Genomic DNA, 16725 nt, shown 5'->3' with positions numbered 1-16725 from the left:
TAAAAGTGAATGTGTTGAAATTTGAACTTGACCCAAGTATTACCTGACCTCAGCAGGATTTTCAAACTTAGCTTATTTTAATTTTCTTCTTGACTGCTGCCACATTCAACCTATGAAATGACTGGCCCATTAGCTTGATTTCTCTAGCATGAAATATTTTAGGAACCTTACTGCAGAGCTAGATAAAAGAATCTAAAACATTTATACTTTCTGACATTCTAATATGGTCAGGGCCCTGGTACAGAGATTTTCATCATCTACATTGCTTCCTGGTGACTTTCAGAATTACAGTTGTGCCTAAACATATACTTTTATACAGCCAAAATTGAGACTGAACAGGGTAGGTCTACACAGAGCATCATTTGCTAGCCCCCCAGTAATTAGATGTACTTTAATATTGGTAAAGAAAAAATAATAACCAAAATGACCAACATATAATATCAGCTCGCCATTTAAATTTTGTTAGGAATCAGTTTTAAATTGTCAGAGAACAGAACATGAAGAACAGCAACCACTCCTGGTTTGCCCAAAAGGAACAGAATTGGATGTAGCAACCGCGTACTGGAGAGGCATTTTGAAAGGGTTAAGACCTCTATCTCAAAGCCCTGATGATTTTTAAATTTTAATTTCAACCAAAAATGAGCTAAGTTTTTGGAATGTATGACCAAGCAACATTTCTGCCTCTGCTTTTATAATCATGCTGGGCATGGAAGTTGGAGTGCCAAAGCAGAATTTAATAAAGGATGTTTTTATGATATATCCAGTGAAGACCAAGCAGACTGTTGCACAGAGCTGACAGGGAAAAGCAGAAGGGGGAGGGAGAAGTGCTCTTCTCATGAGAATTTTTCTGTTCAGTATTTGACTGCATTCTGTCTGGACCAAACCTGAAATGTAAACAGTGAGGGCTCATGCGGTCCTGACTATTTTAAAACTAGAAAACAACACACAGTTCTCAACCTCTATTCACATAAGTGAAGCAAACCAAAAAAAGTACATTTTGAAGCTAGTAAACTGCAGTCATTAGTCTAAAGACTATATACGCCTGAAACTGTTAAACAAGTTAACAATATTGCTGATAATTACACTGCTGATAATTGCTGAGACTATTTTTGAAGTTTGCCGTGATATTTTTTTTGCCAAGCCATAGCAGAATAAGATCGATCTGAAACATGTATAATCTTGAAGTTTGCCAAAGGCATGGAAACTTTGGTGAAAATTTTTGGTAAAAGCTAATCATTCTCTATCAATTTTTGAAAAGATGGAAGGAAACAACTAAATGTAAAACCAGAAATATAAGATTATCTTAGATACACATATTTAGTTGATAATGTAGAGATGATATGAGTCAAAGCAAGACAGAAAGGATAGTTGAAAGAAAAATATTTTTAAGTGAACCAGTTTCTGCTTTTACTCAACTACTAAAAATACTGATAAATACTATCAGTATTTGTTTAAAATTCAGATCAGTGATCTTAGAAAAAAAGATATGCATTTTATTAAACATTGTTTATAAATCTTCAGTGTTATCAGTGAAAAATATGTCATTTTGCCATGCACTTTCAGCTTTTTTTGACAACCTAGTAGATAAACTCTTGTCCCGTTGCCCTCTCTTACATAAAGCTTTCAGTGACATTTTACAGCACCTTTCTTCAAAAACATGCCATTTTGCAAAAAAAACCCACCTTTGATCAAGGCCTCAGTGCAGTCTACTAGCTTTAAAATGTACTTGAAACCTTTCATAAAGGTTCTTGTTTTCTAGGGAGAAGATTTTAAAGTTTATTCAGATATCTGAAACAAAAGTGTGCATCCTCTTAACATCAAAATGTACTGTTAACCCTTTTATAATTAATAGGCCAACTAATTATCGGCCTATTAATAGACATTAACCTTACCAAAGCTGATTAAAACAAGAATGTAGACACAGATCCTCAACTGTGGTAAAGCTCACTGACAGCAATGAAGTGATGAAAATGAAGATTTATGCTATGTTTTTAAAGGTAAGAGATAACCAGAAAAGAAAGAATCTCAAGAAGGAAGGAGGACTAATTGAACAGGAGAAAGAAGAGGTGCTAAATTCTACTCAGATCCATTTCAGACCTGAATCAATAATTAAGTAAATTTACATGAGGAGGTTATAGCAGAGGCATAGGTGTACCTTGCCATAGGTGGCATAGGCTTACCTAGAGGCATAGCTGTAGCTTTTCCTTTGGCTATTGGTTATAACAGCATCCCAGACAGAGGTAGCTCATACTGGCAGCACAATATTTATACACTGGACTCCTGAAAAAGTTGTGTTTGTGTGTGTGTGTGTGTGTGTGTACACATGTGTATTAATTTACAGTGATGGTTACTACCAGGGAAATTACATTTCACAACCATCACAACGTTTTTTATTATTTCTCTTAAAAACACCCAGAAAAATATGTGGTGTGTATGACTTAAATGTTGAAATGATCATCTCACAAGCATTTTCCTTTAGAGATGCCTTAGGGGTTTCATTTAAGTAAAACTTCCTTAAGTTTTATTGGCTTTTTTTTGAAAAGTAAATAAATTGGAGGGAAAAGGAAGCAGGAAAGAGAGGTTGTGAAATTAAATGATACTGTGATTTCTCTCCATAGATGTTCCTTACAAAAATAAACAAGCAACAAAATGCAAAAAGCCTTTCAAAAGCAAACGATCAGTTTATTCTGCACACAATAAATTCAAAACAGAATTCTGGGAAAAATGACCCCTAAATTAAGTGCTGAAGGCAGGCAGCTAGTCTCCCTGGATTTCCTGAGGAAAGAAATAAGAACTCTTAGAGGTCAGTTCAGGGCAGGAGCCCAGCCTGGATGCCTAATAACTTAATAACAAGCACTAGTCAAGCAGAAATGCCCTAAGAACCTACAGTACCTGATGGAATTTGTTCTTTAGTGGTCTATCTTCTGAATCATTCTCACACAATGATGGATAATTCAGAATAAATAATGTCTTTTCAGTGATTCAGAATCATCCAGTTGGGCATACTTTTTAGCATATGGAACAGTTGTCCTGTTCTGTAATTCTTGTTTATCTGTCCCTCCTTAACACTTGTTGAACACTGTCATTTCCTTTCTTAAGCTAGACAGTAAGATCTTCTGAGCAAGAGCCATATACTTTTGTGATTTTTTTTTGTACAGCACAATGGTATCACACTCTTCTCTGAAGCTTTGTTGTGCTATACAAATAAAAATTAATATATGATGACATGTACATAATGCAGTCCTGCTAGTTTAGATATACACCAAGATGCTGATCCAGCTTTCATATCAACCTCCTGCTTATAGAGCCTTTCACGGTAGCATTAATCTTGGGTGTTAAACTGCAGTGCTGCAGAGGTCACAGAATTATTCACACTAGGAACAGTAGCTCCAGAGAGAAACACAATGCTGATAGAAATCAGCAGCAAATACTATTATAATAAAAATGGTTGATCCTTTAAATATCTCTCTTATAAAGTTTTGTATACAAAACTACTTTCGGACAGTTAAAACTTTGCTAGTAAGAGGCATTAGCGACTCAAAAAACCCCAAGGCAAACAGAACATTTCTGAGCTGGCTTTGCTGCATGCTTATTGAAGATATGCTTTCTCTTTAAGTTACATAATTCTTATAAGATCATAATATGTTGATACCAATTGCAATTACTGCTTAAAGAGAATTTCGCATTTTTTTAATAATTAGTCTTTTACAAGTCTTCATTCTGTTATATTTGGCTTTATTTGAGGTATTCAGAAAGTTGTTATTTTTGCTTTATAAGCATGTTAATATGAGATATTCAGTTGATAAGACCAACTTAGATTTTCAAAGATTTTCAGCATGGCCTCTGAGTAAGAACTCCTAAGAAAACTATATAGTTATAAGATAAGAGGGAAGGTCCTTGCTCAAATAATTGCTTACAAAACAGTAAATAGGGGTCTCTTCTCTAAATGGTCTGTTCCCACATTGACAGGGATTCCATAGAGATTTATGCTGGGCCACTTGCTGGTTATCCTATTAATAACTGTCTTGTAAAAGGGTATGAATAATTAGGTGACCAAATCTACTTATGATACAGAGTTATTCAAGGTAGAAAAAAGAAGGGCTGACAGTAAAGATCTAATACTCAGTAGTGAGGCCATACAAAGAGAGGTGAAATTCAGTATACATAAATGGGAAGTCTTAACTTCACATATGTGATGATGATGATTTCTGAGCTGACTGTCTCCACTAATAGCGGCATTATGACAAGTGTTTTTGTTCATTCAGAGCTTACTAGTGCTTAAAAAGCAAGTCCACTGTTAGGAATTACTATGAAAGCAGTAACTAGAGAACAAAGTAGAGACCATCGTATACTATGATGCATAAACTATGGTAAGAAATTATAAACCACTGCATATCTGCATCTTGAATCTTGATTTCTGCATCTCAAGGCAAATAGAGAGGAGCTGGAGAAAGTTTAGAGAAGGACAAGCAGCATGATTAAAGGCTTACCATGTCTCTATCATGGCCTGTCCAACTAAGTAGGACTCTTCAGTCTGAGTAAGAGACAGGTAAGGGGGGATGTACTAGAGATTTATGAATGGCACAGTGAAAATAAAGAAGGATCAGCTGCTTTCTGTCTCTTCCAACACAGGAACTAGTAAATATAAAATGAAGACAGCATGGGAAGATTTAAAATAAACAGAAGGAGGTGGTCTTTCTGAAGCATACAATTAATCTGCAAATTCCTTGCTGTAAAATGCAGCAGGTATCAGAAGTTTACATCTGTCCAAAGGGAAGCTAGATAGATTCATGTGAGAGGATTATTAAAGGATTATTAAAAACACAGAAACCACACTTGGATCAAGACCAGGATCAGGAAGTAATCTGCAAATGATCTGAGACTATGGAAATACTTGGAAAAGTAGCATATATGCCTGCCCTGTTCTTATACTGCTCTCTAGGCTTGAACTCTTGGCCACTGTTAGAGGCAAGATAACTTTGGTCAGCCTTTGGTCTGACACAGTACAGCATTTTTATATTCTTACATTAAAAATATACATTTTCCACTCTGCATTTATGTAGAGTTATTTTAAACATTTGATGAGAAAACTATTATTACTAATAATATCTTCCTTAAGAAAGATACAAGCTCACAGTTACAACCTACAAACTATGTAATAATGTTTAGCTAGTATCGAGTGCTAGCTAAAAGCTTAGCCTTGGCAAAACAGCAAAGGAACTTGGCAAAGTTGTCAAACCATGGACAGCAATGAAGTGCACCAATGACAGAAGTTGATGTTATTCTGTTATTCAGTCTCAGTTTGATCCTCACAGCTGTGAAAACCTGTTCACCATCTTTTGTACAGTGAGTCTGCACAAACAGGTTCACCCTTATCATGACTTTCCATACAAACTCTTATGAGCTACTGACATGAAAAAAGTGAGGACTGCAGCCATGCTAATCTGCCATTGCTCTGAGGTATATCTGAAACCTTGCCACCACATGGCAACTTCAATGAGAGATGTTACATCTTCTTCATCCATTTTGTTCAGGATAGTGGCTTTACAAGATCTATATTGTGTGCCAAAATTAAGGTTTCCCCATTTCACTGAAGACTGATATTTTTTTCACAGCAACAAGAAAGATACCTTGAACAAATTCCCAAGTCTACTTCCTTTAGTCTAATACAATTAACAAGTTGAATCAAATGTGATATATGAAAATGTAATCAAAAAGAATTATGACACTGCCATATTGCCTGAATCAAACCTCTTACAGATGTGGCATTAACAGAAATGAAATCATTCATCTCACTCATTGGGAGAAAGCGAACTGTGAGAGTTACCTGACCAGGCTTTGCATTCTCACAGACAATTATGTCATACTCTCTGGCGAGCTCTGGAGGGTTGTCATTGACATCCAGGATTCTAATGCCAACTGGAACATGACTCACTAGCTCAGGGTTGTCTGTAAAATACACAAAGGGGTATTAAGCCTTTTGAAATATTCAATAATCAATGACATCTTTGATCTAAACACATTTTCTTAACACAACAATTGGATAAGAACTAAATAGAACTGCAGAACTTTAGGTAGCAAGAACTTCATAAAGATGCTGAGCTTCATTAACTGTTTTGAAAAAAAAAAAAAGAGTAGGAAAGCATAATATGCATCTTAAGTCACTGTTATATCAACAAAATACAAGTTACTCCGGAACTGAAGTGGAAGAAAGTTGTTGCAGTTTTTCACATACTGTCACACTCTATGCCAAGATACGATCAAATGCTTTGTAATTAATGTGAACATATCATCACAGTGTGGAATAAAATCTAACAGTAAACATCTTGTTTTCCTCAGTCCCTCAAAGATTTGAGGAAATAAAATAAAATAATAAGAAAATATAAATGCACAGCCACATATAAACCATTTTCCCAAGTCTGACTCCAGATTCCTCACAAGTTATCAGGCTATTACACAGAGTAGTTAATGAGAGACTTGCTTTGGCTGCAAAAATCCAGGATCAGTGACATAACAGTAAGGTGATAATATTTAACTAATGGTGTCTTAGGTTATAATCTGTACTTGCGTGATTATCAAAAAAGAGCTCCCCCTCAAAAAAGCACAATAAACAGAATCCTTTCAATGAGAATACACTTTATGTTTTAAAATGGGAAAAAAATCCAAGTTTTCTTAATCTCCAATCCTCTCGTTCTTACTACTATACATAAATTTTCATTTTGTCGAAAGAATCATGTACTAAGAACTTTTTATAAATAGCTTTTTAAAACATCTTCTAGAGTCCATATAAATATCAATCCTTTTTCTACAAGACAAACTTAATTCTACTTTCACTAATTAAATGAAATGATGAATACAAGACAGCAAAGTCAATTCTTCTAAAACAACGAGGTGGAAGAACTGAGTCTTACAGATTGATGTTTTTGATGTGTGTATGTCTATGTATGTTCATGAGAAGAAAAAGAATAAAAAAGAAACATTAACAGTCCCATGTTTTCCTGTTATTTTTGTCTTAATTAATCCACATCATGCACCTGTCAAAAAGGGTCATTTGTGAAATGCCTTAGATTTGTTATGCCTTTGATGACTTCTGCTCAGAATTCTCAGAAACATTGATTAGATTAGGCAAGTATTTGGCTTCAAAGCCATCAATTAAAGAGCCTTCCACTGAAAGAATATATGAGAATACTGAAGTTTATTTTTAAAAATGACAGATTTCACTTTTCTTTTTATCTGGGATACTAGTCAAAGATCCTGGGGCCTAGTTCTTCTCAGATATTTCACATTCTCTCTCTGACTAATACTATGTTCAGCTGATGATTTTTACTTAGTTTTGGAACTTAGTCAATTATCCCCATAAGTAAAAAATGAGAATGGAACAGATATGAAAATAGCAATCAGAAAAGGAAGACTTGATTTAGATTAGATAGGAAGCTCTGTTCCCAATTAACATTAGTGTTAATTCAAAGTCAATTTCAAATTATATGAACACATTCGGAAGACAGTTACGGACTTGCAAATTCCATTTTCTTGCTGAAATTTTCCTTGAATGTTGGTATTTTCAGCTTGACCCAAGACTATGAACATCATTACAACATATCAACCAAGAAACTAAGGTAGGTTTTTCCCATTGTGCTCATGCAAGGCTAAGGCTCGCCATCTCTAGAAAATACCTTTAGCAGGAATCTTTGAGGAATGGAAAAATAATGGGAATATATGAAGTGAAGGTGATAAAGAATGACACCTGGCTGTTCACTAAACAGTTGGAAGAAAGCAGACACTGACCTCTCTCTACTTTCATTACAGAAGGGAGAAAAGGAAGCCTCTCTCCAGAAGATCTAGTTTTAGATATAGGAAGTTAGGAGTATTAACAGGAAAAGGTGTTTGGCCCTGCCCTGGAGGTAGGTCATGAGGCTGTGCAGAAAGAGAATTTTTCTTACTGTTCACTGGAATACAGCTAACAATCTCATTTAGCTAACTTCTTCTGCCAGTGCAATCAGACAATACAATTACAATAATCCTGTAATAACAATTACAGGACCTGATCTCAAGAAATAGCTGATAGTTGATTTGGAGATGATCTACAGCTCAAAGGAGCCTTATTCTGGTGCTCTTTAGGAGTCTCTTACACACAGCCTGTTAAGTATGCAAACTAGAAAGCGCTATAAATTAAAGCAATGAGACAAAGCAGACCAAGGGGAAGCATAAGAAAGGACTGTAAGGAGATGGAAGGTGGAGATCACGATAAAGATTAAGGAAGAATAAATCCATTTGGGAATGGATTCGTCAACTTTAGTGAAGAAAATGAAGATTTTGTCACTAGAGAAAGCCAGAAGAAGCTGTTGGCAAAAAAAGTTGTGATTATCTGATAGTCATAAGATCACCGAAAAATTTTGGTTGGAATGGACCTCTGGAGGTCACTAGTCTAGTCCCTGGCTCAAAGCAGGGTCAGCTTCAAAGCTACAAGGGGGTGTAACATGTCTAAGAGGAAAGGAGTAAGAAAACAGGAAGAGCACAAGGGAGAGCATACCAGAGAGAATTAACTGTTCCACAGATCTGGCATATTTGGAATAGTTACGGGTGGAAAAAAATCAAACATTTTACTCCAACAGATGACAAGAACAGTGTAACTTCCCTTCTTTCAGTGTAGTAAACTGAAACTTTGCCCCACCTTGAACAGTGACCTCTTGTGGGCCTGTCACTACCACCCAGTGGCATCTGTTTAACCCATGCTAAACTTGCATTTTCACCTGCTGATTCAGAGAATTTACCTTTGTTTCTTCTGTAGCTGTTTTGCAGTACAAAGAACTCACATTTACCTTACCTTACCAGTTCAAAAAAGTTCTTAATGCACAGGATATTTTTAGCATCTTTTTGGAAGCATTTACCTCCTGGGATCTTTGACCTTTGCAGGCAGATTTTCATACTGACAGTCTACTCACTACAAAATGCTAACAGGGAAAGTATTAACACCATTTACCATACCAGTCTTGAAGTCTGTCAAATTGTGTACACTAGATCAATGTGTATGTAAGGTGACAGCACAGTTTACAAAGGGGGAAGAGAATGAGAATGAATTATGAGAGACTTCTTACGAGCATATTTGTTTTCAGGTTTTGTTTGGTTTGGTTTTATAAAATAAATCTAAACACCAACCTTCTGGATGTGCACAACTCATCTGCATCTTACAAACCCCTCTAATAACTGGTCCTGTTAGTAGCACATTTTTGTTAATTAGACAAATTTCTTGCAGTAGTTTGGCAGATTTCCAGTTCTGAGATAATCAGTGCTGACATATATTTCAGGCCTGTGCATTATAAAACAGCCAGAACCATTCTGTATCCTATTAGCATTATGCCTCAAGAGCAGATTTTTTGAAGTGAATGCTCACTGTTTTAAGGGATAACTGAAGTAGAAATTGTTCTGATTCACCTACATCAGGGGCTTGCTTTCTTATGCTTGAAGACTTTTCTCAGAATAAATAGTTCTTCAGCCAGAATACCAAATATTTGTAAAGTAAATCAGTTTCATTGAGTATCAGTCTCTCAACCAGCAAGTCCTTTGTGAACTTACACGAATCCTTATTAGCAGCCAAATTGGAATCTTGAATCCTCTCTTCATTTAATTTGTGTGGGCAAACTTTAAAACCCCTATTTAAGACAAAAGCTTCCTTTTAATACAACTTCTGCAATCAGAGACTTCCTTTTCATACTAACAAAATTCTCATGCACTTCAACGAAAATAAGACCCAATTTGAGTGACATCCAGAATAATTGCCCTGACATCAACATTTTTTTTTTTAAAGCGAGACTGGTATAGTTAAACTGAGTGAATAATTTAATCCACAGTAAGTCTGAACAAGCAGACTATTTTAAACAGGGTGAAGGATTTTGCAATGGAATGATTTTAGACATGTATCCAGGATCCATCTAAAACAAAAATCTTCACACAGTTTAGGATGCATAACTAATGTCTGATTTTCATCATTACTATTAATTATTGATCTTAATCACTGCAATAGCTATGATCTGTTTGGTTATGACACCTTTTGAAGATCCTACAAGACAAGCCAATGTTTAGGATGTGCAAGCAACTATTTATTCTGGTATTTTTTACAGAGAAGTAGAAAGCGTTCATCTTACCTACCTAATAAGCTTATGTTCTAATACATTAGAAGACTAAATACAGATATAGCAAGGATAAAATATACTATAGACAGGTAACTAAAATAACGGAAGAATGCTTTGTATTTAAGTGAGAATGCTAATATTCAGAAAATACTGGAATTCATTCAGAATAGTTTACATGTGATAACTAAGTTTGCTAGTAATGCAAAAGTTATGCAGAACCTAAAAATAAGTTAACATTCTACTCTGCTTTTTTAAGGTAGTGGGTTCTTCTAAAATGTTGTTATCTGAAGCTGGCTAAAAAAACATTTTTATTTTTTCCTATTTTTTCGTAAAAATTTGACTTTTCACTGATGAACACAAACCTGGAGGCATTGACACTTCTCTTGGATAATGCTAGTAGCAGAAGTAGTAATAGCAGCAACAGGAGCAATAGTAGTAATAATAGCATTGCAGCAGAGTTAAAACATTTAGCACTTTCAAGCTGGCAACTCTCTCTGCCTTAATGAAAGCAAAATTCTACAGCTCATAGACAATGCTGGTGCTCACCTCCTGAGTAGAGCAGGGCACCACAGACTACTGGTTCTGTGGCCAGTAATGTGTCCATTTCAGATTCTGGTACTGATTCACAAAGTCCTGAATGGGGAAATGTCACGAGATCCCAAAGACTGTCTCTTCTTCGGGGACCCACCTTGGTAGCTACCATCATCAGGAACATTGCATTTATCAGAGCCCAGAGGAGCAGGCAAATGAACTTTGTTAAATGCAGGCCCAACTGGAACACCAAGAGAGGTCAGGAAGAGCCATACCCTATACCATCTTCAGATGACAATGTAGGAATATCTTCTCATACCTTTCCCCAAAGAAACAGAGAAGAAAATCCATCATGCCTAGAAGCCAATGACTAAACCAAAATAAACAGGGAAATAAGCATCGAACTTGGAATTAGAAGCTCAGCAGTACTTCTTGAGCAGGATGGAGAATGACCTGCCTTTACAAAACTTTTTTTTTTTAATAATTTTGTGCAGACTTTTGATATTTCGTTGCTAAGTGCATTTAAAAGAATGTCAGATTTTGCTATTTGCTAATCAGATTATTGTGATTTTATGGTCCATTAGTATTCAACTTGCCAAAGCTGGAAAAAGACTCTGTATCATTGGAAGGCTTGGACAGGATACATGGATTGTTTCTAGCTCTTGCCATTAAAAAGACATCAGATATCCAGTTTGTTACTATACCATGAATGAAATAGTCTTGGAATTTAGACCTCATAGTTTTAAAAATCTACTAATCTGGTCCACATTAGGGAGAAAGTAGGAAATATTTTTGTGGCAGATTATTTCTTGGAAATTAAGGAACTTTACCAATTCAGGAAATTTACCAATACCAAAAGTCTTTCTGAAACTGAGCTAGCAGGCACAGCGCAAGTGAGGTCAAAGATGAATAATGAACATGATCTTGGCAGGGGTGGGGGGAAGATAACAATTTAATTTCTGTTTCTATAATGTATCTCTCCACAGAGATAACCACAAATGTAGCAAAACAATACATAAGACCACATTTCCTTGTACTGATGTTAAACCAATGGAGTGAATTTCATTATTTCAGTGTACTTTGGTTTGTAAAAAAATTGGTTTTGAGAAAAAAATTACAAATCAAATATCATTATAAGGAAATCTTATATTCACTGTACAGAAAAATTCATTAAGATGCAAAGCTAGCAAAAAAATCACTAATATTAAACAGACAATCATCCTGCTGTCCACTGATACAGAGAGTTAGGAGATTAAAACACTGTCACAGCATTTTGTTCTGATTTATACTACTTTCTGTTAGATCTCAGAAACGGTTCAATTTGAATTTATTTTTAATTAATTATTTGACACAAGCCATCCTTGATTATGGGGAAAAGTTTGAAGTGAGAAAATAAAATGTTATCAATTCTTGCTATTTTCTCATGCTTTCTATGCTATATGCCAAGAAGATATTACTCCACAGACTTATTTCCTTCAGGCAGTACATGTATTGTTTTATCTGTTTCAAAATAAACACATATGAACGGTGTATTTTTCCCTTTGGTTTTCACACTTGTGTAAAAACATATTTCCTGTAAAGTAAAACACTGTGCCTCTCAATAGCATTAACAAGTTTATTCTAATTTCTCTACACTGTCATCCCAGCTCTACTTCTCCTTCTCCACGTGACTGTCTCATCTAGCACTACTATAAGTAACACACATTTTAATCTCCTAACAAAATCTTAGGAACAAAAGAATAACATCTCTTTTCTGCTGCAATCCAACTGTAAAACATGAAAATGAACTGACCAAATTGTTTACATAATTTGGTGTTCACTGATTTCAGGTGACAGTATCTCTGCACCTGAGGAAAACATTTAACTCTACCTCAGTCTAATGATATACTTTATCTATTTATTTACTTTATCTAGTTATAGGACTTCCAACATCCATTCAAAATCTCAGATTTTTTGCATGGTTTTGCTAGGAATTATTATCTCTCTCTGTGCACTCTGTTTTTCTCTGAATTGTATAACTATATCTTTCCGTGTCATTGTTTCTGTTTCTACCAAAACTTACAAATGATAAAAATACATTTAATATTTATATACTATATATATCACATACATGATATAAATTGTATATTATACAATAATATGATATAACATGATATAATATACATAGAGCATCCACTTTAATGTTTTTAACCAAATTGTTATCAGCTGTTACAAACCCTGATTCTTGTGAGCTGTCCTGCTTTTTCACATTTTCAAATTCTGAAAAAGCTTTACTGGCCCTCTGCAAGTTATTTTCTCATGTAGGCTTTGTAATGACTCTATTTCCCTGGGATCCTTTCAATACCACATCACAGGGCATTGCATATTCTGTCAGTGAGCTGTTGCTCTACATCAGCACTCTGTTATCTTTTCTTGTGAAACTGGTTTGAGGAATGTGTGTGGAGAGGGAAAGAAGGAAGATTTTCCATGGTGGTAATTATCAGCTGCACAAGAGAAAGATGTGGAAAACTCCCTTCCAAAAGTATCTTCTAAATCCCTGAAATGTAAATGGTTAGATCTGCCATGAGATATAAGCACTTATATCTCTTTGAAAAATCATGTTTTGTGTTTCAACCAGGGATATTATTATCCTAATAAATGTCCAGTACTTTATGAACTGCAGTAATCTCTTGCCTTAACATCATCTGGATGAAATATATAGAAGCTGTTTGTGCTCTGTTTATCTCAGAAACAGTTAGCTCAGTTGTTAGAATTATTTCCCAGAATGAGTTTCCTGAAAAAGTCTTCCTTGCTTTACTTCTAAGTAGTAATTTCTCGTGAAAGATATTCTCAGTCTAATTCTCAAAACATGCTATTCTCTGAATTCCTTCATTCATTAGTGTTTATGTTCTGCCACAGCTTTTATTCCCTCCTACTGAGCACAAAAACTTTGTCTTATTTGCACCACTGCTTTGAAAACTTTGAAGTACATATTTATTTTTCTAACTGGAATTGGCTTTGGAACTGGCAGAAGTCCATCCATTTATATTTTAGCACTATCTTTCTCTTGCACTGGCTATGGCTTTGGGTTTTGCTGTTATTGCTCTTGCTGTTGTTTTTAATCAGCATTACTATACACTAGAGAGAAACATTCATTGAATATCCCACAGTTATTTATAAAATCACTTATTTTCCTTTGGAACACATCAGCACTTGTGAGAAATGGTTACCCTTTTCCCCCTCCAGTGTATTTCAACAGTTTTCAGTATCACAGAAGCACAGAATAGTTGCAGTTGGAAGGGATCTCTGGAAATTGTCTGGTCCAACTCCCCTGCTCAAAGCAGGGTAAGCTACAGCCGGGTGCTCTAGACTCTGTCCCGTCAGGTGTTGAATATCTCCAAGGATGGAGACTGCACAACCTCTCTGGGCAACATATTCAGTGGCTGACCACCCCCACAGTAAAAATACTTCATGTCTAAATGTCTTCTATCTCAGTTTGTGCTCATTGACTCCTGTCCTTTCACTGGGCACCACTGAGAAGAATCTAGCTCTGTTTTCCTTACTCCCTCTCATCAGATATTTATACACATGGATAAGATCCCCCCCTCAGTCTTCTCCAGGCTGAACAGTCCCAGCTCTCTCAGCCCTTTCTCATACAAGAGGTGCTTCAGTTCCTTAATCATCTTAGTAGCCCTTCACTGGACTCACTCCAGTATGTCCATGTCTCCCTTATATTGAGGAGTGCAGATCTGGACACAGCACTCCAGGTGTGGCCTCATCAGGGCTGAGTAGAGGGGAAGCATCACCTCCCTCAACCTGCTGGCAACGCTCTGCCTAATGAAGCCCAGGATACCACTGGCCTTCTTGGCCACAAGGGCACATTGCTGGCTCATGATCAACTTGTTGTCCACCAGCACTCCCAGTTCCTCCTTTGCAGAGCTGCTTTCCAGCAGGTCAGCCCCCAGCCTGTACTGGTGCATGGGTGCTCCCCATGTGCAGGACTTTGCACTTCACTTTATTGAACTTCATGAGGTTCCTGTTGGCTCATTTTTTCAGCCTGTCAAGGTGTGACGGTGTGCTCCTTCCACTCTGATGTGCTCTCTCCCCCTCAACCTGACCTCCCCGTAAACAGTACATAGTCACAGGCTCATTGAACATGTGCCAACTAAGACCCATCTAGCATGCAAATATGACTATGAGTCAATCATCTCCCCCCCATAAATAGGGGGCAGCCCAGAGCCCATTGAGCTCTCCTGCATGGCAGCAGGCTGCACTGCAGAATCTTCTCTTGAGCAGGGACGCCTCTCAAGGTTACTCCTCGAGGTTGAGAGATTCCTTACCTGTGACAGATCCTCAGTAAGTGATTAATAGCATACTGAAACTTTGCAGACTTCGCAAAACTTTGCTAAGTTATATCTCTGACTGATTGTGCACATAATCCCTTAGACATAAACCGTTGACCAAGTCTGAGACTAGGATCGGATCCAGATGCACCCAAGTTCCTCTCAGGAGTTTGGAAAGCAAGGGGGTCCTTTCTGAACCTTGTGACTCAACAGGAGGGTCTCTTTCACACACACTGCTTTGGACATGAACCGTTGACCAAGTCTGGGACTAGGATTGGATCCAGCCACACCCAGACTCCTATCAGAAGGAGTTTAGAAAGCAAGGGGGTCCATTCCGAACCCCGTGATTCAACCTTTGCACTTGCATCTGACCCTGTCCTCCATGCAGGAAATAACTGAGTGAACCTTGCCAATCGAATGTCGTTAGATCATTTTTACTTACGATTGAACTTTGTTACGTCACTACCTTGCCATAATAAACATAGTGCTGCTTCTCTCTTATGAGTGAAGTGTGTTACTCCACTCATCCGTGACACTAGGTCCCTCTGGATGGCAGAGCAACCATTTGGTACATCAGCCACTCCTTCCAGTTTTGTATCATCAGCAAACTTGCTGAGGCGGCACTCTGTCTGATCACCCAGGTCACTAATGAAGATGTTAAACAGTATTGGCCCAAGTATTGATCCCTGAGGGACACCAGTAGTGACTGGCCCCCTGCTGGATTTGGGATAGTGATCACAACTCTTTGAGCCTGGCTGTTCAGCCAGTTTTCAGAGGAATAGAACTAACCATTCTCACAGTTCATTTATGTAGCCTGTACTGCAATATGCCTTGGTCTAAGCATGAGTCTAACTCAGTTTTCCTTACTTTCAGCAGCTAAGTGGGTTATTTGGGAATCTCACTTAATCACTTGCTGCCCATTTCGTGCATGCTATCATTATAAAGAATTCTAATTGACACTCATCCTACATCAATCCTTAAAACAGCTCAGCCTTAACTTTTTCCACTCCCAAAGGAACAACCATTCACAAAGGCTGTATTTCTTTTCTCTGAATCAGTCTTTCATTTTATGAAACTCTGTCCTCTTGCTCTGTATTTTCTTATTTCTTTCATCAAAGACTTGAACAAAAGCCTTTAGTAGAGCCAAGCAAATTGTATCTCCTTCCTCTTTCAATTACTATTTGATAAACTTTTTCAAAGAATTCTAATAAGTTAATGAAATGTGAATAAGTAAGTTAAACCATAGTTTTGAATCCTGTTCTCAGCAATTTTAGTCCATCCCTCCACCCAAAATACAGTCTGTAGATCCGTTAATGAAAAACATAGTACGTTACCAACTTTCTCATCCCCTAGTACTACAAGGAGTTTGCAGTAAGTACCAGTACTGAAACAACCAAAGCAACAGCATCAGTGGTTTCCCCTGGTATATCCCATTCATCCCCATTGTATCCTACTGTTAAAGAAGGGAGCATGTTAAAGAAAAAAAGGATCATCCAGTTCTCCTAGCAAAGAACTCTTGCATCTATATAAACTGAAAAATCACTGATCATTACATTAACATTACTCCCACAAAGGCAAGTTGTAGAACTTTCACTGATTTCAGTGGGGACAGCTGATCAATGCAGAGTGTTCTTCACACACTGACACTAAAAGAGAATGTAAACTGCTTATGAAGGGCTTGGAAACAATAAGTCTGAAACATGACCATATCTTAAGAATGAGGATATAAGTATGACACTGAT

The 16725-nt window shown here is 36.8% G+C and overlaps 1 protein-coding gene across 2 annotated transcripts in view; it reads right to left on the bottom strand.

Annotated features, from left to right (window-relative positions):
- Positions 1-16725, bottom strand: part of CDH18 (cadherin 18) — a 186081-nt gene that overhangs the window by 18982 nt on the left and 150374 nt on the right. For both annotated transcript variants that reach the window (XM_013952442.2, XM_067292404.1), the window contains exon 8: positions 5828-5949. In XM_013952442.2, the coding sequence (XP_013807896.1) occupies positions 5828-5949 (122 nt within the window). The remainder of the gene's footprint in view (positions 1-5827; positions 5950-16725) is intronic.

This window comes from Apteryx mantelli, chromosome 2 (assembly GCF_036417845.1).
Source record: "Apteryx mantelli isolate bAptMan1 chromosome 2, bAptMan1.hap1, whole genome shotgun sequence".
Classification (NCBI taxonomy): domain Eukaryota; kingdom Metazoa; phylum Chordata; class Aves; order Apterygiformes; family Apterygidae; genus Apteryx; species Apteryx mantelli.
This window is presented reverse-complemented; position numbering and strand designations above follow the sequence as displayed.